Source organism: Crotalus tigris, unplaced genomic scaffold (assembly GCF_016545835.1).
Source record: "Crotalus tigris isolate CLP2741 ecotype Arizona unplaced genomic scaffold, ASM1654583v1 scf7180000024317.942107, whole genome shotgun sequence".
Taxonomy (NCBI): Eukaryota; Metazoa; Chordata; class Lepidosauria; order Squamata; family Viperidae; genus Crotalus; species Crotalus tigris.
The window spans coordinates 159,081-183,533 of NW_024100489.1; the positions used below are offsets into that span (position 1 = coordinate 159,081).

The 24,453-nt window shown below is 40.2% G+C and overlaps 1 protein-coding gene across 2 annotated transcripts in view; it reads right to left on the reverse strand.

Moving 5' to 3' along the window:
• The window catches only part of MXRA5 (matrix remodeling associated 5), a 52,672-nt gene extending 39,386 nt beyond the window's left edge, over nt 1–13,286 (reverse strand). The window contains exons 1-3 of one of the 2 annotated variants that reach the window (XM_039325160.1): nt 12,373–13,286; nt 6,141–6,356; nt 4,497–4,626 (exon numbers count right to left, since the gene is read on the reverse strand). In XM_039325160.1, the coding sequence (XP_039181094.1) occupies nt 4,497–4,626; nt 6,141–6,346 (336 nt within the window). In that variant the 5' untranslated portion in view covers nt 6,347–6,356; nt 12,373–13,286. The remainder of the gene's footprint in view (nt 1–4,496; nt 4,627–6,140; nt 6,357–12,372) is intronic. The other variant, XM_039325161.1, reaches the window with a different exon arrangement.
• Between the last annotated feature and the right edge of the window lie 11,167 nt (nt 13,287–24,453).

Genomic DNA, 24,453 nt, shown 5'->3' on the forward strand with positions numbered 1-24,453 from the left:
CTTTCCACTGCTAAGTGAAGTACCGCGGGGAGCCACGACGCCTGGGATTTTTCTTGACCAGGTGCTAAACTACATGGAGGAATATGGCCTCAACATCCCAAGTAACCGAGCCTGGGTTTGCATCTTGCAAACAGCCCTAGATAGCACTGCGGCAGACTGGTTCATAGACCTCCATGATGCTGATGCACCAGAGCTGCAAAACTTCAATCAATTCATGGAAGCCCTTAGACGTCGTTTCAAAGACCCCCTAGCTGACTGGAAAGTGTGGGAGTGAATAAAGACAGTAAAGCAAAGCAGGCGACCTGTAGCGGAGTACACACAGGAATTCCGAGCCCTGAACAGCAAACTAAATTGGCCGGAAGACATCCTAATCAGCCATTTCAAGGACGGGTTAAACTACTACCTCTACAATGCCTGCATCCCCTGAGGAGACCCCAAACGGCTTCAGGACTGGCCGAAGAGGCAAAGATCAACTTAGCTAAGAGGCAATGACGAGGGGGAAGATCGTGAGAAAGGTCTCCAGCTGAGCCGACTCACGAGCCATTGAAGCAAGTGCCAGCAGCCAAAAGAACCTCAGGATGTTTCAAATGAGGGAAAGAGGGACACCATGCAGCTCACGTACCCCTACCTGGAAACCTGAAGCTGACAGAGACAGCCATGAAGAGCAGAAGTCATCGAGTTCGCTGCCTCACCTGAACGAGGGAAGGGAACTCCGACCAACCCAGGGGGAGTGTCCAACTCGGACAACAACTCAAAAGATGAACCCCTAGAAAGTGGACCCATTGCGCCCCTCACCAGTACAGTAGAACTGTTAGCCCGAGAGAATAGAGGTCAAGGTATTAATTGACTCAGGCTGCACCCGCTGCCTCATAAGCACAACCTTAGTGGGAAATTTGGGGATCCCGGTGAGGAGGCTGAAGAAACCAATCCCTTACGGTCAATTAAATAGGTCCATAGCAGAGGGGATTCCAGCCACCCTAGCCATACTGCTAGTCCAAATCACCATAGGGGACCACGTAGAGACTATAACATTTGTGCTGAACCCTGGCATGGAATATCCCCTTATCCTGGGCATGGCATGGCCAGCCAAATGAAACCCGTGGGTGGACTGGAGAATGGCAGAACTCAGATTCCTAAACGGGGAACCAGCCAGGTCACCAGCTCGACCCTGAATCAGTAGAAACCTGGCCAAGAAAGCTGCAATGGGGGGGGGGGGGGGTTTTACTGGAACTACCAGAGATTCCAGAGAAATATAAGGACCTGTGAACTAGGTCCGATGAACTACCCCCTCACTGGCCCATGGACTGCTCCATAGAAATCTGGCTGGGTGTGAAACTTCCAAAGCCCAAATTGTATTCCAAGAGCCTGCAAGAACTGGAGGAGATACAGACATTCATAGACAAAAATTTAGAGTGGGGTTTTATTCAGCTGACAAAGCCAAAAACGGCTTCCCCAGTGTTGTTCTGAGAAAAAAAAGATGGGACCCTTCATCTCTGCGTTGATTATAGGGCTCTAAATGCAGTGAGCGAGAGCAATCTATACCCTCTTCCCCTTACGAAGGGCATGTCCCACCTGTTGAAGGGGGAAATCTTCTCAAAGCTAGATTTGAGAGAAGCCTATTACAGGATTAGGATAAAGGAGGGGGACAAGTGGAAGACAGCTTTCAATTGCCCCTTAGGATGCTACCAGTTTTGAGTTCTACCATTTGGATTACAAGGAGCACCCAGAGTATTCATGCAGTTGATAAACGATGTGCTATGGGAGCACATGTACTACAGGGTGCTTGTTTACCTAGATGACATCCTGATATTTACTGAGACCATGGAAAAACATGTGAAACTAGTCAGAGCTGTCCTGAAAAAGCTCTGGGCAGCTCACTTTATGCCACGTTATCTAAATGCAAATTCCATAAGAAGAAAATTGATTATCTGGGATATCGCATATCACCTAATGGCATAGAAATGGATCCTGAAAAGGTCCAAGCAGTATTAGAATGGGCTCCGCCCCGCACCAGAAAGCAATTGCAGAGTTTCCTTGGCTTCACAAACTTTTACCAGCAATTCATTCCCTCTTTTGCCCCAATTGCATTACCAGTTAAAAACCTGTTCAAAACCAAAGGGGAGGGGAAACCCAGACCAAGCCAACCATTAAAATGGACAATGGAATGCCAAGCCGCATTCGAAAGGCCTAAAAGGCTATTTTCCGCAGAACCTGTGTTGAGACACCTCAACATCGATAAACCTTTTGTGATTCAGGCTGATGCCAGTGATATAGCAGTGTGGGCTGTATTTTTACAAGAAAATGATGAGGGGGCCTTACAACCCTGCGAGTACACATTGAGGAAGCTCACAGAGACAGCAAAGGTGGGCGGTCTGGGAGAAAGAGGCATACATGGTGCGATGGGCTCTTCTCACCTGAAGGCACTTCCTGGAGAGGAACAAAATTCCTTTCCAAGTGTGGCCTGACCACAAGAACCTGGAAGCACTAAAAACACCCAGGAAATTAACTCCTAAACAAGCAAGGTGATTGCAACACTTCCACCATTTTAATTACATGTTAAAACATTTGCTGGGAAAAACTTTTTAGCAGACACTTTGTCCAGAATGCCACAATATAACAGTGCTAGCTGCCTGGTTTGTGCCTTAGCAAAGAGATTAAAAGGAATGACACCTGGCTTACTGCAACCGATGGCAACCCCCTCAGCACCCTGGAAGGAGATCTCCATGGACTTTATCGTGGAATTACCCGAGAGTGGGGGAAACAGTCATCTGGGTTGTAACAGACCTATTCTCCAAACAAGTACATTTTTTTCCCTGCTCAAAGATTCCAAATGCAAAAACACTTGCAAAAATGTTTGTTCAACACATATACTGATTTCATGGAGCCCCACAGTGCATCATATCCGATAGAGGAGTGCAATTCACATCAGAGTTCTGGAAAGCGTTCCTAAGCCTGTTAGGAACCACCCAGGGACTATCATCTAGTCATCATCCACAAACGAATGGTGGGACTGAATGGTCAAACTCAGTACTGGAAGAGTACTTAAGATGCTTTATTAATTACCAGCAGGATAACTGGACCAACCTACTCCTGTTTGCAGAAGTTGCCTGTCACAACGCAGCCCATTCCAGTACAGGCTACACTCCTTTTCAAGTGGCAACAGGACAGAGTTTTAACCCAATGCCAGAATCTCCATCAGCTGACCCTGAAATTCCTTCCCTAAAGGAGTGGATCATGCAACTCAGAAACACCTGGCCAATAGTCAGAAAAGCCCTAGATCAGCATTGCTGGCTGTGGAATTCTGGGAGTTGAAGTCCACATGCCTTAAAATTGTCAAGGTTGAGAAACACTGCCCTAGATGAAGCTAGACAAGCATATAAAATGCAAGCTGATAAAAAGAAAGTTGAGCCAAAACCTTTTAGTGTGGGGGAGAAGATTTACCTATCTACCAAATAACTAAAATCCCTACAACCCTCCAAGAAACTAGGACTCAAATACGTTGGACTATTCCCTATCACCAGAATCATAAACCCTGTCACAGTAGAATTAGAACTCCCTAAAACCCTCAAATAAATCCACCCAATCTTCCACTGCAGCCTTCTAAAACACGAGCAGCAGTCACAATTAAGATCAGCTGCTGCTCCTCCCCCTCTCCTCATTATGGTGGAAAGGGAACAACATTTTGAAATTAAGGAAATCCTATACTCTAGAAAACACCCAATATCTAGTGGCTTGGAAGCATCTTTCACCTTCCCAAAATGAGTGGGTCCACAAACGTCATGTTAAGGCTCCTAAACTCCTTAGAAAATTTCACGCAGCATACTCCAACAAACTGGATTAATCCATATCTTTTATATGTTTCTGTTCTCTCCCACAGATGGATCTCTCTTTTAAGAAGGGTAGGATGTCAGAACCCATAGATATTAAGGTAAACTCTTTTCTATTTCTAATTTTTTCACCACTCTGGGTTCTGCCATACTTCTGAAGGGGAGGGGGAAGACACTGTGGGCTGTTTCTTTGTTTCTCTCTATCGCTACAATGTATCCCCTCCACTGTTCTACATATTCGCTTTTTGAACTATCTCTCCCATGATGTTACCTTGGGGTGAGAAAGGAATGTGCCTCCAGCCATCTAGTTTATCTCCTGTTTTGGAAGAGAAAGCACGAAGACCCAACAACCTCATTGCGAGTCTGGGAAAGACCGATGTTACCAGCACCTTTTCCACAATGGATTTAACACCTAGAGATTGGCCCATTCAAACTGACCGGATGAATGATTGGAGTGGGGTTTGCTTGGGACTCTTTTAACCTATTGATCTGAGCAGGAAACCCTCAGATCCTGCTTATTATGCCTGCTGTCAGCTTCTCTAATAAAAGTTCCTTTTGGAAGAAACTGCTTCCATAAGTTCTGCTTTGTTAGGATGAGGTTTTGAAGTGGGCCCTGACATAGACTCTAGGTGTTGTGATTTATTTAGTAAATAATATTTCTGGTTTTACCTGTAGTGATGACAGATCTTTTAAAGCACCATTAGGTATGTTTTGGATGTCATTGCCATGAAGCATGAGCAGTTCAAGCTTTGAATGTCCTGCAAATGAATTTTCAGATATAGCTTGAATGTTGTTAAACCTGGAGAAAAAGGAAATGGAGATTTGTTCCATCATTCACCATTATTCTGTAATGAAAAGGTTTGTCATTATGGGTAACCTTGGTTAATTCATAAATTATAGACTTTGAGAAAGTTAATAAATTATTTTAACAGTATTATTGTATCTGCAAATGACATGTCACAAATTGTTTTTAACTTCCTTCTTTCCTTCCTTCCTTCTCCATAAATTATAAATAAATTCCACTTGGAAATTAAATTCATGGAAAATGCCAATTAGAATGGTTTTTTTCTGATAATATTCTTCTTAAATGAATAAAAACGTATGTAGATGACATTTAAAAATGGATGCCTGCAAAATAAGTACTAGTAGCTGAATTATTAGATCTGAACATGTTGGAAATAATAAGAAATTTGACTGGTAATATAAATCGACTAGAATCAGTGTCAAGAACAGATTAACTTAAAGTTATCTGTCTTTCAGAAGAACTTCATTATATTATTGCAGCCTGCTTTTGAAAGGTTAACAGAACATAGCATAGTTTCTAATTAAATAAAACCCACTTTTAATTGTTCAAAAGGCCAATTATATTTTTATGTTCTACATTTGTCCCTAATATTAACAGCAGCACATACAATCTTGCGTAAGCTAGGTAGGGTAACATCAGAATCCAAATAAAAGCAAAATATATTAACCGACTATAGAGTTTTATATGCAAAGTGTGCACTGTTGAAATAAAGCTCTCCATGATATAGGAAGAAATATAAAGGGGGCAAGAAGAAATATTTATTTATTTATATATCTATTGCCTTTATCATTTTTATAAATAATTCAAGGTAGCAAAGTTACCTAGTACTTCTTCCTCCTTTTATTTTCTCCATAACAAACCTGGGATATGGGTTGGACTGAGAGAGACTGACTGGCCCAAAATCACCCAGTTGGCTTTTATGCCTAAGGCAGGACTAGAACTCACAGTCTTCTGATTTCTAGCCTGGTGTCTTAATCACTAAATTAAAAAGATGCAGGAGGAGAAAACATGAAAGCAATACCAATGGCAGGTATGGTTTATTCATTTATTTGTATCTCATCTTGCCCTCTTCCTCCTCTTTTCCCCACAACAACCCTGTGAGATGTGTTAGGATGAGAGAGAATAACTGGTCCCAAATACACATCTGGCTTTCATGGCTAAAGTGGGATTTGAACTCATAGTCTCCTGCTTTCTAGTGTTGTCTTAACTAATAGACCATACTGGCTCTTATTTGATTCACCTGATAGAGGTGAAACAAATGAAGCAAATTTAGTGAGAAATTGATGGGGTTGAAGAGTATCTCACATTTAACCAAAATTTTTAATTACAATAGTTAATCAAAGTGTTTACAACAGTCATTAATCTCTTTATGAAAGGTATTTGATGGTTTCATATTGTAGTTTAGTTCCTTGACAATGAACAATGCTTCACCTAGATGACATGTAGGATTAATTTCATAGAATTGTATTCAAGAATATAAAACTCCATAGAAAAATTACTATACAAACCCCAAATTAATTCGTTCCACATGCTTAGAAATTTTCGAGGGCACAGCCACTAAGGACCGAAATGTGCAGTGAACTTCACTAGGAACATAGCAGGCACATGGCTGAGGACATGCCAGGATGACTTCTGAAATCCCCAGGCAGAGAATCAGCACCATGAATAGTATCTCCAAATTTGGTTGCCTTTGCATCTTCCTAAAATTCTTCATTTTGCTCTACCTTAATACATTTGTGAAAGAGATTCATTATTAGATAGGTACAACTTAGATACAACAACCAAGATCTCAAAATAGAAGCATTTATTAATAGGTTTAGAATGCTTTGTAAATTAGAATAAATTGACAAGAAAGGTAGTCTAACATAGGCTTTTGATCTTAGCATCAACACTGACATTTCTGAGAGTACAGTCACTTTCATTCTAAGCACCGTACTGTATTCAATACTGATCCCAGTATTGAATACAGTACAACATGTGAACAACAGAAATAGGCCTGGAAAGTCATTTGATGTTGGAGATGTCCTAGTAGCTCAATCAAAATGATCTCTTCAATTTGTCAGAAATCTTATGTGCTAACCCTTGAAGAAGACTGAATCCCCAACCCCAGACATTACCACATTAGTCAACAACAGGAAACAAAGGATCCCTCATTTATTTACATAATTAAGAATATATTATTCTATGGAGTAGAATTGTCCACAGGATAGGACAGACCAGCATAAACTCTGTTGACAATAGAAAAGTCATTAAAACCTGACCTTTCTAAGGAAGTGTCATGGTTCCAATAGACGAAACCCATTAAAGAACTTCAAGGCAAGAATTCTTCCTTAAAGAACATTATTGCGGGTGAGTACTGGGTTCTCTAGCCAATAAATGTGATTTTATCTTTTGTATGCATTTTGCTTAGCATCATATTATATGATTACAATTTTGTTGATTTTCACAACACCGTATTTTTACTATGGGGTATAGAAAGTTGCTATATTGCAGTTGTTATTGGATTTGTGCATATGATATTTAGAGTTCATTTTATGGCTGAAGTGAAACATTAGCTGAGAACCAACCAAATAAATAAATTACTGTAATGCAATGCCACAAGGTTTAAAAATGCAAGATCAAGATTCACTATTATTCTTAGCAATTAACACAATTTTTTGAGATCAACATATTATTAAAAAATAAAATTTCTAAATATTTGGACTTAATAAGTAAAATATGGCTATACTGCTGGAAACTATAAACAATAAATACTGAAGTATGTACAAAACATTCCCTATTCTATATTAACTATGGTTAATATAATTCAACATTTTTAAAGTGTTTTAGAAAAATGCATAAATGTCAGACATTCTGATAATTTACCCCCCAATTTTCATATTTGGAAACTTCTTTTCCTATAAGGAAAATTACTTATTTAAAGCTGATATAAATTATATGACCTCTCACTTTGTTCCTATTTACCAACAAATTTCACTTGGATTTTTCTGATTTTCTGCTTGTTATACTCAGTTTTTCTTGAGTACTTTCTCAATTTTTCTTGAGTATCTTCTCCTCTTACCTTTTCAACCAAGATCTGCTATGCCATGGCTAACCCAATATGCCACACTTATACTGCATATAATATTATGCAGTATTATCTATATTATAGAGAGTTAGTGGAGAAACCATATTCTTGAATCAAATGGTATCACAAATTTACCAAGTAAGGCCATAGCTTCATGCTGGTATTATAATCCTTCCTATTCACAATAGATCGTACCTGAGCCACTAGTCTTCAAAAGTCCTGTTTACATTTAAATCTGCAAGCAATAAAGTGCCTTTCCTATCAGCATCATATGCAAGCCATTATAACTGAAAGATTTCATCAGGCTTAGAAGGCTTCTGAAATATTTGTGGTTAGAGTGCCCCCTCAAATATTTGTGGACAAGAATATCCTTCTTACAAGGAAAAAAAATACCTCTGGTATGAGATGTCTAACAAAGTTCTATTTAACAAGGTGTTTTTTTCACAAAACTGGTCGTATTTAGATGGGTTGCCTATTTTCTTTTCTTTTGAGAACTAATCTACATCATCTGCTCTTCATGTAATTCCTGTTTAGAGCCAGACAGAATTTGTAACATCAAAAGATGCTATTTAAAATCTCAGACTCAAACTTCTAAGTTGAAAATATTGCATAGTGCAGTGAGGTTTCTCTCTTCCTTTTCTGAAAATAATCCAAATAGCAATGGAAATGTACATTATGCCTTGACATTCTCTTTTTTCCTCATCACTGTCTTGAAGGTCAGCAAATATATACCAACCAGATAACCATAGCTTTAGAGGGTTTTTTAGGGTCTTGACTACAAAGAAAAAGGAGAGTAAAATCTAAAGATTTTAATAAAGCTATGAAGACACCATTAATTAGAAAACTTATCCAATTCTGTTTACTAGATCGAAGTATAGATACTTATACTTGTAGTTATTCTGCAACAAAATTACACACACACACACACACACACACACACACAAACACATATGTCTCTGTGTGTATGTATGTGTATATATGTATATACATACACATACATACACACACACATGTGGACATACATTTTTGCTCTAAAAATATATGGTTGTAGTGGGATATAAATGTGATAAATAAATTGGTGGCCTATATTCTTTTGTACAGCAGTGCTTATTTTTCTTTAAATAAAAATATAACAGAACTTGATCAACAGTTGATATTCTGAAATGAATAAAGTCTAAGATTTGTGATAAAAAAGGTATTTTTAGAATTTATATTTACATTTGCATCTTCATGAGGCACACCCATCTGATTAGAAATAAGATTACATCTCTATATAAAAGCTACTGAAAACATTTCTTCATATTGTTCTATTAATCTTCAATTTTCATACACATAATTCAGTAATTGCAACATCAAACTGCACTCATCATAAGTCCCATACTATTGGCAAAGACTTTGATATACCAAACATTACATCAAATATAATGGCTTGGTTCAGACATGATGTGAAACTAGTTTTGTGCTACCTATGTAAATGAGCTTGAAATGTGCCTTAGGCCTATATAGCTTCTTCTCACCCTCTCTTCCCATTTTATAGTCAGTTTAATTAGTTACTACTTGGTTTCATTGTGGCATGGAAAACAAACACAATCCATATTTTGCCGTTTCGTGTTTAATAGGAAACTATGATTTATCATATTCTAAGGAGAAGTTGTGTACATAAATGGAGAACTAGAATGGAGGAATCCATGTATGTGTTTAAGGCTCATTTCAAATTCTTCATGTCTCACTAAAACATGGCAGAGTGCCAAGACTGAACTAGTGCTTTTCAGTGGAGAGAGATTACAGTTTACTGATGATGAGCAAAGATATTCTGCTGGAAACTTGGCCATGAGTCACTACTGGTGGAAAGGCAAGAAAAACATTTATTTGAATGTTTTAAATAGAGACAAATCAGCAATCACCAGATGCCTATATGAATTATTATATTTCTTTTTTTGCTTTAGTTAGGACTAAAGTCTCACTAAATGAATAGCTGTGAATGGAAAAATACACCACTAAATGTACTCCAGCTTTTTCTGAAATGCTGCTCTAATCCCTAGCTAAAATGAGCAAAATTTATGCTGATGGAGACTATTATAGCACTTGAAATCGAACACATATGAGTCTCCAAACTGAGATAGACTATTCTGGGCCATTCAACTTCTTTGAAAAAGAAATCCATCTCAAGTAGACATTCTGAAAACAGAGCCCCAACACCCTGCTGATAGTTCTACTATCAAATTAGTATTAAAGTCTAGACAGTTATGCCAACATGGAACTGAAAGCTAACATCCTGTAATTTAGATTTAGTATAGCCTTCTACTTATGTTTTCTTTTTCTTCATCTTAAATGTACAGTATTAATATATGAACTTTTTGCACATATTTTTGCAGTTAATTCATATGAGATTTATGATTTATTATCTTGACATGGTTTCACATCTAATTCTGGCAAACATGTATTCCATGTTACTCTTGTACAACTTTGCATGTTCCTGTATCAACTCCATTCATTTTCATAATGTGCTTATATACATCTATTGCATTAATTTTCTTAACTTCAACTATGCATTCAATTTTACTAAAATCGGTTTCTATCTGATAAGATGTGGCCTATCCTCCTCAGACATATGTCATTTGCACATAAGTCCTGATGAAAAGACCTGTCATTGCTTAATCTAAGATCTTGATAAAATTATGGAAGAGTATTGGTAATTCATTTTAAACAAGACCTATAGGTTAATAAAATAATTATTGATAAACACTCTGTTTTCCAGCCCACACTGATTCTACCTGATGGCCTACTTGCCTAAAGTTATTCAATCAGTTTGCAGTTTTTTTCTTGTCTCTGACCTATCATTAATTAATGTGCAGTGAACCCTGGGCAGATATCAAGTCAGATACATACATGCCCATAAAATTCAATGAATGTTTAATTTATTCTTGTATCTCAACAGAATAGGTCTGTGTATGAACTTTGAGGGAAGGGAAGATATACATAGAAAAGATTCTAAAGACCTTGAAGAAAGGGCACAATTTTAAATAAAATGATAAACATGACCCCAAAATATCTGCTTCAGGCTGTGATAATCTTTATACAGATAAGGTCTTTAAAGAAGCAGAGTTGAGTCTGAATTATATACTGAGTTAAATGGTACAAATTTTGATTTCATTCTACTATTATTAACATGGTGTAGTGGTTGAAGTGTTGGAAACTAGGTTCGAGGATACCTATGTTCATATTTTTATTCAACTAGCAATTCACTGGGCTATTTTAGGTCCATTACTATTTTCAGCCTAAACTACCTCTCAATATTTCTTGTGTGGATATAAATGGAGAAATGGATGAGGAATGTTACTTTTGCCATCAGGAAATTCTGAAGGCTATACATCTTAAAATAAATAATAATGTAACCAAAAGGTGAAAAAGAATAATTGTAAAAAGAGAGCAATATTTCCCAAGCTAGAAGTTCAACAGATAGGATGGACAGCAGGGAGTATTTCTTTTTATTGTATTATATTGTATTTTTGCAAATTTACATTTAAAGTATTCTGCATTATTTCTTATCTTTACAATTCCAATGTTACCACATTATCAAAGCAAATTATTTAATAACCTGCCTGAAGCACATTATTAGATGCAGCTCCCATTTTGGGGTATTTGGCTCATGTTTAAACATTATTGATTTCCAAAACTGATGAAAAAATATGCATAAGATTAAGACATTGGCTTCCCCCTCCTCTGTTTCTTTAAATGAAATTCAACTTCTGAATATTCATACAGTAGCTCAGGACCCCCTAGGGACTGTTTAAAGCAACTACCTAGTTATGGAAAAATAGAGGAAGCACGGATGAGAAAGACCACCTGATGCTCAGATGGTCCTAAAGTGTTATGTGTGTCCTAACAGAGGATTATGGGATAGTATTGTTTGGTCAGTGATTGTGAAGGATGCTGGCTGAGAATCTGATCATGGGAAAGTCAAGAACTTTTGTTCAGAAGAGATCCACTTTGGGTCAAACTTTGCAGACCATTATGTGAGACTCCAGCATACAGTATAGGCCCCCCTTATTTAAATAGGGACTGTGGGATCAGATCCACACATTTATCCCCAAGCCTCAGGCTTCCTTCTGAGAAAGAAAAGGAGAGAAAGAGTAGGCTGTGAGGGAAAGGATGAAGGCTGATTACTTCATCAGCTCCACTCAGGTTAGCAACAGAGGAATGTGGCAGAAGTATAGGACCACGTGACACTGGAGTTGGCTATGCATAACCCTGTGAGTCCCTTTTAAGGACAAAAGCTTCCCATTAGAGAAAAATGCCCCTAATTTTCTGACTAATTACAATTATATATTCAGAGACACTGCCAGACTATGATGGTAGGGGTGGGGGGAGATTAATCTCCTCACCTAATGAATTTCTATTGCATTCCAGCTCCCAAATACATCTAAAGTGGTGGCTGTGAGGAAAAAAAAAACACCCACACACAAAACAGACCCCAAACTTTCCATTCATCGCAGTTAGGAAAATAGAACCCAAAATCCATTTTTTCGTTTGCTAAAATACACGAGCGCGCACATTCACACAATTAAAAAAATCAGCAAACGACAGGAGCTATTGGCGGAAGAAGGGAACAGACGACCTCCGGCAGCCGGGAGAAACCCTTGAGGAACTGAATAACTGCTTAGCCGCATTACCTCAGCTCTGCGCTGGCAGGTCAGACGTCTTCGCCCGCGTAGCCCATCCTTTTCTTCGCCGGGGACTTAAGAGTCAGCGTCGCCTCAGGATGTTTCGTTTGCCGGCGGAGCACCCGCTGCCGTTCGCTTCTGCTCTTCTGGCTCGTTTCTTTCTCGGCCGAGTCCCCGAGAAAGTTGCAGACGTTCACCTCCCACCTTCAAAGTGCCTGACTGGAGCCAAGTTTAGCACTCTGCCATATGGGATACTTCAGCAACTCCGCTCTGGGAAGTTCATCGCTCCCGGACAGGGGATAACAGGCATAGAGAAACTGACGGAGGAAAAATTAATCAATTAATAACCTCTCCGGGAGTTCTTTGTCCCTCTCACCCTTTCAATCCCGGATTGCTCGTGTGAAAAGCCGAGGGAACGCGACCCATTGGCAGAAAAACCTCTGTTAATTTAATTCCGTTTCTCTTTTTTCTTCCCCTCCCCCTTGGAAACTGGCCAGATAAGTTTGCCGGCCAGCCCAAGTGGATGGGAGATAGACTCAGGCAATTGTCCCGCGCAAGGCATGCCCTGCGCTTCCTCTCCGCCTCCCCTTTCTTCTAAGGCGCTTTTGAAGAGGGCGGGAGCAAAGCTTCTCCAGCCCTTTCTTAGTGGGCGGCTTTTGGAGGAAGGAGAACTCCGGCTGCGGGTGGAATAAAGAAAACAATTGGATCCTCCTGTGGAGCCAGACTCTCCCGCCCGGACCCGTTCTGGTGGAGCTCCCGCTGGTGTGTGACTGCTTTCCTCTGTTCCTGCCTTTCGTTTGGGCGAGATCCATCCCCCCATGCAGTGAGACGCGACGGACTTTTACAGCATGATGCGCCCTGGCTCTTGCATCAAGTGCATCGCTGCACATGGTGCGCCCTGACTCTTGCATCAAGTGTATCGCTGCACACGGTGCTAAAATGCTAGAGAATCTTTAGCTCTACAAGCAAGCGCTAGTGCCTGGCATATTAATATCACCTATGACCCGCTGCCAAAGATTAAAATTTGGGGTGAAAAAAAGACTTCTGTTTGGGTAGGGGGAAAATTCTCACACATAATGAGGGGGAATCTTTTCCCTGGAATGTCCTCCAAAGTTAGGGACCTGCTGGGGAGTTGTTAGGTGTCCATGACTCTGGCATTCTTTCTTTGGGATCCCCACTCCAAGGCTGCCTGGCACATAGACATATCAGTAGGTCCACTCCTGCAGCTGGAAGATAATGTAGAACCAATAAGAATGTAGAACAAATAAGGGAATATTTTTAACCCACTAAGAGTATTTCTTTGCTCCAAACTAATGCTTTCTGAAACCAAAAGAACAATAACAATATCTGATATCACAATTAGTTACACTGTATTTTAGCTGTGCCACTGTAAGGACCCACTTCAATCCCACATCTTAAGAAAGCAGAACTCTTGGAGACGGTTTTCTCCAACAGGAACTTTTATTAAAAGTAGTTGATAGCAGGCATAATAGACAGGATCTGAGGAATTCCTTTGCAGATAGATACTTTAAAGTGTCCCCAAACACCCCACCCCACACTTCATCCGGACAGTTCAAACCGGCCAATCCCCAGGTGTTAAGTCCATTGTGGGAAAGGGGAGATAACATCGGTCCGGCTCTAGTTGTAGTGTGCTGTTGAAGCAGCTCTTTGCACCTCATTTTGAGAATGGAGAAATAAGCCAGGTTCCGGAGGTTGTATTTCTTTCTCCCCTCCTCCCTTTCCCCAGCTGACAGGTTAGGGAGAAGAAAGTTCAGAGAGAGATAGTGCAGGAAGCAAATTGTTACATTGTAGCGGGTAGCAGACACAGAAGCAATAAATGAAGCAAAAGGTTACATTGTAGCAAATAGAGGAAGGGAAAGCAATAATCCCGCAGGCACATACCCTCTCCCCCTTGGGAGTATGGCACAACCCAGGGGAAGGTGGGATTGTTTTTAGGTCAGAGGGCATAGGTAGAAATGAAATAGGGATGGGTTCTTACATCCTGCCCCCCTTAAAACTAAGAGAGATCCACCTGTAGAGAAAACAAAACAGGTATAGAGGTTAGTCTGGTTTGTTGGGATATTCTGTATGAAACTTCTTTAGCAGTTTAGGTACTCTGACATGACGTTTATGGACCCATTCATTTTGTGAAGAGGGATGGTATTTCCATGCTACTAGGTATTGAGTTGTCCCGTGATACTTCCTAGAATCTAGGATTTCTTTTGTCTTGAAGTGTTGTTCTCCTTCAACCATGATTGGAGGTGGGGGGGGGATTTTTGGTCATAAGGGCAACTGTTGTTCGCATTTCAGCAAGCTGCAGTGAGAAAATGGGTTTATTTGCCTGAGGTTTTTGGGTAATTCTAATTCTACGGTTACTGAGTTTATGATTCTTTTAATTGGGAAAGATCCTATATATTTTGGCCCCAGTTTTTTACAGGGTTGTAGGGATTTTAGGTATTTTGTAGACAATGAATGGTATACGTTTGACTCTTTTTTATCTGCTTGTGCTTTGTATGCTTGCCTAGCTTCATCTAAGGCTTTCCTAACTACTAGCCAGGTGTTTTGTAATTGTGATATCCATTCGTTCAGTGATGGGATTGCTGGTTCATTTGGGGTCAGTTCTGGCATAGGGTTAAAACTTTGACCAGTGGCTACTTGAAAGGGAGTATAGCCTGTGCTGGAGTGGACTGCGTTATTGTAAGCAACTTCTGTGAAAGGGAGTAGGTCCGTCCAATTCGTTTGCTGGAAATTAATAAAGTACCTTAAATATTGCTCAAGTACTGAGTTTGAACATTCCGTCTGTCCATTGCATTGAGGATGATGACTAGATGACAGTCCCTGAGTGGTTCCTAAGAGGGATAAAAATTCATTCCAAAGTTCTGATGTAATTTGCACTCCCTTATCAGATATGATGCATTGGGATGCCCCGTGCAATCTGTAGATATGCTGCACGAATAGTTTTGCTAAGGTTTTTATGGTGGGAATCTTTTGGCAAGGGGTAAAGTGCACTTGTTTGGAAAACAGGTCTGTAACCACCCAGATGACAGTGTTTCCATTGCTTTCTGGTAATTCCACTATAAAATCCATGTATATTTCTTTCCAGAGGGCTGAGGGATTTGCCACTGGTTGTAACAGTCCGGGCGATTTCCCTTGCAACCTCTTAGCAGCTGCGCACGTTGGGCAGCTGGCCACATAACTTTCTATGTCCTTTTTCATGGATGGCCACCAAAATTGCCTTTTAATTAAGTTTAATGTTTTTACAAATCCAAAATGCTCTGCAGATTTTGTGTCATAGCACAGCTGCATGAATGTGCCCCTCTGGGTGGTTGGTATAAATAACCTCTCCCCCACCCATGGCAGTCCATCCTTGATTGTGCACACGTGTCTATTTTTCTGGAACCATTCATCTGTTTCCAAAGTTTTCCGGAATTCAATTGTGGTTTGACTACCCAGCTGCAGCTTTATTTTAGCTTGGGCTTTGGTGGTTACTGGCACTGCCAACTGTGGTTCAGGCATGAGTGATTTAGAACCAGTGGCTCGCATGCTGTTATATTGGGGCATGCGAGACAGTGCATCTGCCAGGAAGTTCTTTCCCCTGGCAAGTGTTTGAGCATAAAACGGAATTTGTGAAAATGCTGGGACCAGTGGGCTTGCTTGGGAGTGAGCTTCTTGGGTGCTTTTAAGGCTTCCAGGTTTTTGTGGTCCGTCCAGACCTGAAAAGGGATTTTATTCCCTACAAAGAAATGGTGCCATGTAAGTAACGACCATCTCACAGCGTATGCCTCCTTTTCCCACATGGCCCAGTGCTGTTCTGTTTTGATGAGTTTCCTGGACATGTACGCGCACGGTTGCAATACCCCTTCATCTGCCACATCGCTTGCATCCGCCTGTATTACAAAAGGTTTATCTGTGTCTAGGTGCCTCAGTACGGGTTCAGTGGGAAAGAGTCTCTTTAACCTCTCGAATGCTGCTTGGCATTCCATTGTCCATTTTAGTGGCTGGTTGGGTTTCACTGAGGATTCTCCCTTCATTTTTAGTAAGTTCATGAGGGGCAGGGCTATTTGGGCGAACAAAGGGATGAACTGGCGGTAAAATTTTGCGAAACCCAGGAAACTTTACAACTGCTTCATTGTGTGAGGTGGTGCCCATTGTAGTGCTGCCCTGACCTTCTCGGGGTCCATTTCGATGCCCTGTGAGGATATGCGATAACCCAGGTAGTCTATTCTTTCATTGATTAATTGCATAAATACTGTGGAGGCCCCTTGTAATCCAAATGGCAACATTTTGAATTGGTAGCATCCCATTGGGCAATTAAATGCAGTTTTCCATTAATCCCCTTCCTTAATCCTAACACGGTAATACACTTCCCTTAAGTCTAGTTTAGTGAAAATTCTTCCTTTCGATAGGTGAGATAACATGTCCTTCATGAGAGGTAGGGGGTATAGGTTACTTTCACTGACTGCATTCAGGGTGCGGTAATCCACACACAAGTGCAAAGTGCCATCCTTCTCTCCAAGGAGGACCAGGGCAGCTACCTCAGGCTTGGCAGGTTCTATAAACCTCCTTTCTAGGTTTTAATCTATGAATCTTTCCATTTCCTCCTTCTCTTTAGGGCTCATAGAGTATAGCCTGGGCTTCGGGAGTTTTGCCCCTGGCTTGAATTCTATGGCACAATCCATGGGTCAGTGAGGGGAAAGCTCATCTGCCTGTTTCTCACTGCGGCCACCCCATCCAAAGTGGATTGCATGATACGGATATGGGCTTTGTCCCTGGGGATGTCTCGTCCATATTCTTCCATGTAGCAAGGACTTGGGTTAGGAAGAAGCCCAAGCGTTGTGACTCCCCCCTGAATTTCGCATCCAGCAGCGGGAATCTTTGGATGGATTGGTGCCTTTGCTGCCAGCGGTATTGTCTCCCATCCTGATTGCCATCTGCGGGTCAGCAGGAAGTGGGGGCTGCCAAAACGGTAGCTGATGTCTCCACGGACATCCCCGGGGCTACAGTTTTTGAATCCCTTTCAATGTCTCTCCGGTTGTAGCCCAAAGTGTTGGCGCAGGATTCAGGGTTCTCCTCCACGAGAGAGCCAAGGGTTCTTCTCATCAGGTCAATAGCTTTCTTGAGGATCCGGTTCAAGTACTGCATGCAACCTCATTCCTCTTCGCTAAGGTGCAGGGATTTCTCCATCTCTTGCTTCCATCCAGACTAGTGGCTGCCCTGCCTCAGGGTCACTTTCCTTGATACTTTTTCCCATTCATCTTTCTTGCCAACACCCATCGACCACGGAGATTTGTGGTCATACATTTCCACCACTTCTTCTATGACATCTAGGATCCTGACAATTGGCTGGGTCCCTGCTGGAGGGAGGGCTCCCCTTTCATGGTGGGTTCTTCCTTCCCTGCCCCGTCGTCCAACATTGTAATTTTTGCAAAGTCCCCCGGTAAGGGTCTTCCTTCCAGGTTGACTATTACTGCAGATCCTGTCTAATGTAAGGATCCACTTCAATCCCACATCTTAAGAAAGCAGAACTCTTGGAGACGGTCTTCTCCAACAGGAACTTTTATTAAAAGTAGTTGATAGCAAGCAACTATCTGAGGGATTTCTTTGCAGATTGATACTTTAAAGTGTCCCCAAGCAAACCCCACCTCCCAGTTCATCCAGACAGTTCAAACTGGCCAATCCCCAGGTGTTAAGTTCATTGTGGGAAAGGGGAGATAACATTGGTCTGGCTCCGGTCATAGCACACTGTTCAAGCAACTCTTCACACCTCTTTTTGAGAACGGAGAAATAAGCCAGGCTCTGGAGGTTGTATTTCTTTCTCCACCCACCTTTCCTAGCTGACAGGTTAGGGAGAAGAAAGTTTAGAGGTAGATACAGTACAGGAAGCAAATTGTTACATTGTAGTGGGCAGCAGACACAGAAGCAATAAATGAAGCAAAAGGTTACATTGTAGCGAATAGAGGAAGGGAACGCAATAACCCCACAGGCACATCCCCCCTCCCCCCTGGGAGTATGGCAGAACCCAGGGGAAGGTAAGATTTGTTTTTAGGTCAGAGGAGATAGGTAGAAATGAAATAGGGGTCTGACAGCCACACTGTCAGTCAGCCACGGTCACATTACTGTCATTTCCAATGTTCTCTGACAGCTTCCCATAAGTCAATGGAGAATCTAGCAGAAATTCTAAACTCAGTTGTGATTGCTGACATTCCCACAAAGTCCATGGGGAAGCCCAAGAAAGTTATAAGTTCAAGGCCATCAGGCAAGTAAGTGACTGCTATCTGGTGGAGGAGGGATTGAAGGGGTGCAAGAGGTACAGTGAAGGCCAGGGAGGGTATGCAGGGATATGCAAGAGATGTGATGTGGATCAGGGAGAGGGTCCAGAGGTGCCCAAGAGGTACAGTGAGGGTAAGGGAGAATGGTGAGGGTACAGCACAGTTTAGTGCACAGACAGTGCTCAAGGATGCAGGTGTGCAGGGATGTGGTGCAGGCCAGGGAGGGTATGTTGAGATGTGGCACAGGTCAAGAGGGAAGTACAAGAATTCAGATCAGGGAGGATGTGCAGGGGTGTGAAAGTGGACAGCACACTATGAGCACAGTGGACTGAGGGAGATGCACAGTTGAGGAGGACTTCCCAAGCATCTTGCAACCTTCCCTGTTGGCTTCCCCATTGACTTTCTCCCTGCAAACCTCCCACAAGCTAAATCAGTGGGAAAGGTGGCAAAAAGTCAGAAATCACACCCACTGCCACTGCTTTTTTGCTCACCCACAGTCACTTGATTGATCTACTAATTTTGTTTTTTTATTAATCTAATCTGTACAGCAACCCATCTCCCCCAAGGGGATTATTGGCAGAGCACAGTAATATATAAAAATGTCCAATATGAAACAGATACAAATCTAAAATGGCACAGTAATAAATAACCATAAAAACAAAATACTAACTCTGGGCAAAGAGGGGATAAAAATGCCCTCCTCAGAAATGGACCCATCAATACAAAGCTATGGTTCCCCTAGAGCCCCAGTTTTGATAGCATGACCAGATCTTGAAGGCCTTCTGAAAATCAAAATAGATGAGGCCAACCTAATTTTTTTGGGGGGAGGATATTTTATAAGGTGGCACCACAGTGGAGAAGGCACAATTCCTGAGACCTACATATGTAGGTTCTTAGCCAATGATACCCTCAGCATTTCACTTCTCTGTGAAAGTTAATGGGATGGGCTGATGTAACTGGGGAAAGACAGTCCCTCCAATAACTGAATCCTATGCCATGAAGTGCCTGGAAGCAAACTAGAAACCAATGCAACTAACAGAGCAGAAGTGTTTATTTATCTGTTTAGATACTAAACACCTCTGCTCGAATCAGATCTGATCTCAGTTTAGGTAAGTAAATATCTCTGAAATGATGACAAAGTCAAAACAATGACTCAGTGCATCAGAAATTGTATAGTTATCTTCTAAAAATCTAGTACACATCGCAATGAAGCAGATACATATGAGATGAGATGCATAAACTAAAACTGTTTCAATTTCCAATAAATTCAAGAGTCCTATGTCATCAGATTTAATACTTGAGAACTTAATCCTTAATTATGCCTTGTTTGACTGGATTGGCTGAGAAGATGATACATTTCTTATTGCATGAACATATGGTTTAAGTCATAATGGTATCTGTGACACAATGTGTAAGCAAACATAATTGAACCTGTAGGACAGGGATGTCAAACTGGCAGCCCGTAGACCAGATGCGTCACATGCAGGCCATGCCCACCCCTGCTTCGCAAAGGCAAAAAACGTCATGATACATCATGATATGTCATGTGCCCCAATCAAGTTTGACACCCATGCTGTAGGACTTCAATAAATACTGGTTTACTGGTTAAAAAATGTTATTTCCTGGCCAAAGCAATTGTTACACATCAAAACATATTAACCTAATCTATTTCAATCAGTTTTGAGTTTGGGAATTCCTTAGTTATACTGATCAAAGACTCCTGTCAGTAGAAGGAATGCAATTTTATTAATTGTCCATGATTTCTCACTGCTTGCAATACTACAACAAAACAAACTGTAATGTATTGAGTTAAAATGGAGAATTGAGTTGCTTAAAACTGTATAATAACAGTTAGCAGATCACATGGCCAACAAGCCAGACTTTCTGTCTGCAAACTATTTGTTATGCATTTAAGTGGGAGAATACTGTGCTCCTATTGACTGCCGCCTTTAAGCTGAGTGTATGTATTGGTGGAGCATGTGCTTGTTAGTTTCGGTTTTGCCTTTGCAATAAAGAAAGTTGTGTTTCACCTGCTGCCTCTTCAATGCTGCATCAAACAGAAAACTTAACACAAACAAACAAACAAACAAAATCATATAGTTTCCTTTACCATTATCATACCTTCTAGGAAGACTAATTCCAAAGGCCTGGGCTAGACTTCTCTGGACATGAATTCTTGGTGTGGAGAAGCTAGATAAATATCTGTGTGTCTGTATGACTGTAAAGTATGTGATTTATCATAAGGCACACTTTATCTGACCAATGAATGGTTGAGATGCAGTTCTTGTGTCAGTTATAAGTTTGCCTGTGTGGTTGTAAAACCATGGTCCTGATCTGGGCTAAAGGGACGCCTGCAGCACTTAGATAGGCCATTTGAATCCTGCTTCTGTCCTTGCTCTAGGTGATTTTGAGAGCCACCGGGTAGGGACAAACATAGCAGTCCATTAGGTGCTGGCCACCAAAAGAATTTCTGCAATACTGTTGCTAAAAGCAATGAGTCTATTCCCATTAGCCAAATTTCAAACCTTGCTTCCAAATCCAAAAGGAAAATATACAAGAAAGAATGTTTGAGTTAGCCAGAGGTTTAATAATGGGAAGTGTGTTCCCACACAGCTGGGCAGTTGAAGAGGATTGGAGATTTTTTGCGGTATGCAGCATAAATTCAGCATAAAACCTCAGTCTAACAGCTGAAAATGCAATGAAAAATAAAATAACATGTATTTAAACTGATTCCTCTGCAGGTTTGAACAAATTTATTAGGATAGATAATATCTTGATTGTTAAGCTCTAGATTGCAAGTTTTTATTTCCTTTTATTTGTTGTAGTTACCGATCATTAGTCTATGTCTAATATCATTTTGTGAGATGACTATCAGCCCTCCAAAACAGAAAATTTATTTTTCTTCTGTACAATATTTTTATTGTATTACTCTGCTAGACTCTCCCACATTTTGAGATATACCAGCTATAATATAGTTAATTATTCTTGAATAATAATTCCAGATTATGTTATTACAAGCCTTTTTCATAAAGCCTCTTCTACAGTAATATGAAAGTAGACATTTATGGCTTTGTTAAGAGACCAAGCACTTTCTTTATTGGTCTGATTAAAAAAAATTTAAATTAGGGGCTGTGAAGTGATAGCAACTTTGAAAATGTGGTGCAAAAGAGTGGACTGGAGAGGGGTGACTATGGTCATTGGGATACTGGAGTGGCTTTCAGTGAAACCCTGTTAGTTTTGCTCTGGAGATTATTTGAATTCGTTGCTCCTATGCCATCCTCCCTGCTGCATGCAACCTCCTTGCTTGAACTCTTTGACTTTATGGAGTTCCCCAGTTTATGGTCTTTAGGGAATTTAACTTGCCTTATTTGAAGCATCTTTTGTCCTTTGAACCAGTATCTCTGCAAGTAATGTATTGAATGGAATTAAGCTTCAGTTATAGACCACATGTTTCACATGTACAGCATCTCATGTTCTACTCATCAGCATTTCCTTAACCCCAATTTTGCTTGAAACCTGCTTTTGGCTGCCTGTCAATGTAGCTACTGCTGAACTAAACAGACAAAAGTATGAATTGCCTTAAAGAAGTTTCCTGTTGTGTGCCATTTCTTTCTGTAACTTGTCACCCACTTGGTTTACACAGTCATATTTATTACAACTATTTCACAAACCAAAATTGGATGGGCTGACATGATATGCTAAGCCATCCACTGTGGTCTATAAATCACAGTAGCAAGGCTCAAATGGCACATTAAGCCAAAATAAGTCTGTATCATGCCTTAAACAATGGACAAATCTAGCCAAAGTGTCTCCTATGAATTTCTGCAGAGGATTAGTGACATCATCACACACATTGCATAATTCACCTCATTTGTGCAATAATGTCACTTATATCATTTAATCAATGCTTATATTGGATATCTATGCCCACTCCACAATATGGAGTTTTGTTTGTGGGAGAAGCAGGGAAGCATACATCTGATCTATCCAAGCCCTCATACGCTTTTCTTTCTTTTTTCTTTAGTTTTAATTATATATCATACTATTAACATAATTATATGTATCAAACTATTGTGCTAGTTTAATATTATAGAATATAAATCAAACCAGTATAGTTAAAGAATTGATTGATTTAATATATAGCACTCCCCTCCACCAAAAGGGGAATTTTGTGAAGAGATATTATATAAATGATTCTACTATATAAAATTACATTGTTACTGTGGATTATAAATCCACAAAAAGTATTTTCCCAAACGTTTACTTTAAAAAACAAACCAAGCCAAACCATGCTTTATGTCTCCTGGGAAGACTTACCAGCTGCCTTTTCCCCCATGGAATTTCTTTAGTAGAAGAAATAGTTTATGTTCCATGTTTTGCATCACAGAATAATAGACACATGAAAGCAAATCAGTGGTTTTGACATGTTGTTCTCTTACTTAAGATTTGTTATTGTGAAAACTCCATTCCATGTAGCTATGGAGCCTTCACATTGGAAGAATGTAAGCAAGTCCCACCCAGTTTAGACACTTCTTCCCATCTACTAGGCTGAATCAAACCCTTGTCAATATTGGCAACTATTGACAATCTTTATCTACTGACTGTCTCTTTAACTTTGGCTAGCCCTGATTAGTATCTCTAGATATAATGAAATATTTGGAAAGAGCAATGAACACTTGCTTTTCATAGATGTAGGTTATTTACATTAAGAGGAAAATAAAAGAGTGTGCATTAGAATTACTGGGTTTGGAGATAAAAAAAAAATCCATTCTTGAAAAGTATTAGTTATATGTCAGACTGAAATTTTAAGGAATCAAATAAGAGAAGCAAAGCAAAGCAACCATAAAAATGGACATAGTATAGATAAAAATTCCCTAAAAGAACATTTATCCAGTAATCAGTTTCTTTTGAATATCCAAACACAACTCTTGTAATCTGGAGAAAACCCATATTGTATGCACATGGGTGTGTGCTTAATGTATTAACTAATAGAGAAATAGACAGTAGTTATAGACCTCTTTACAATATTTCATATTGTTTGGGTGGCCATGTTCTCTTCCTTTTATAAAAACTGAATGAAGGCCCTATGTGAATAATATCCAAAAGTTAATGAATAATAATTTTTATTTAGATATCCAATATATGATTGAGGTTAAACAAATCTTTTAGAGTTTTTCTACCTTATTATATTTTATGTGTACTGATTCTTTATGGATAATAATAATAATAATAATAATAATAATAATAATAATAATATAAAGATGTCTATTCAAAATGTTCGATGAAGCTCAACTGAGTGTTCCTTGACCATTTAGGACCACATATATCTTTTGCCCTGTCGCCCTGCCTATTTAACTTATATGCAGAGCACATCATGAGAAAGGCAGGGCTAGATGAATCAAAAGTTGGAATTAAGATTGCCGGTAGAAATATCAACAACCTAAGATATGCAGATGATACCACTCTAATGGCAGAAAGTGAAGAGGAACTAAAGAGCTTCTTGATGCGGGTGAAGAAGGAGAGTGCAAAAGTTGGCTTGAAACTCAACATTAAGAAAACCAAAATCATGGCATCCGGCCCTCTCAATTCCTGGCAAATAGATGGGGAAGAAATGGAGGTAGTGACAAATTTTATTTTTCTGGGCTCCAAGATCACCTCAGGTGGGGACTGCAGCCAAGAAATTAAAAGACGCTTGCTCCTGGGGAGGAAAGCTATGGCAAATCTAGACAACATACTAAAAAGCAGAGACATCACCCTGCCAACAAAAGTGCGTATAGTCAAGGCCATGGTTTTCCCAGTTGCAATGTATGGCTGTGAAAGT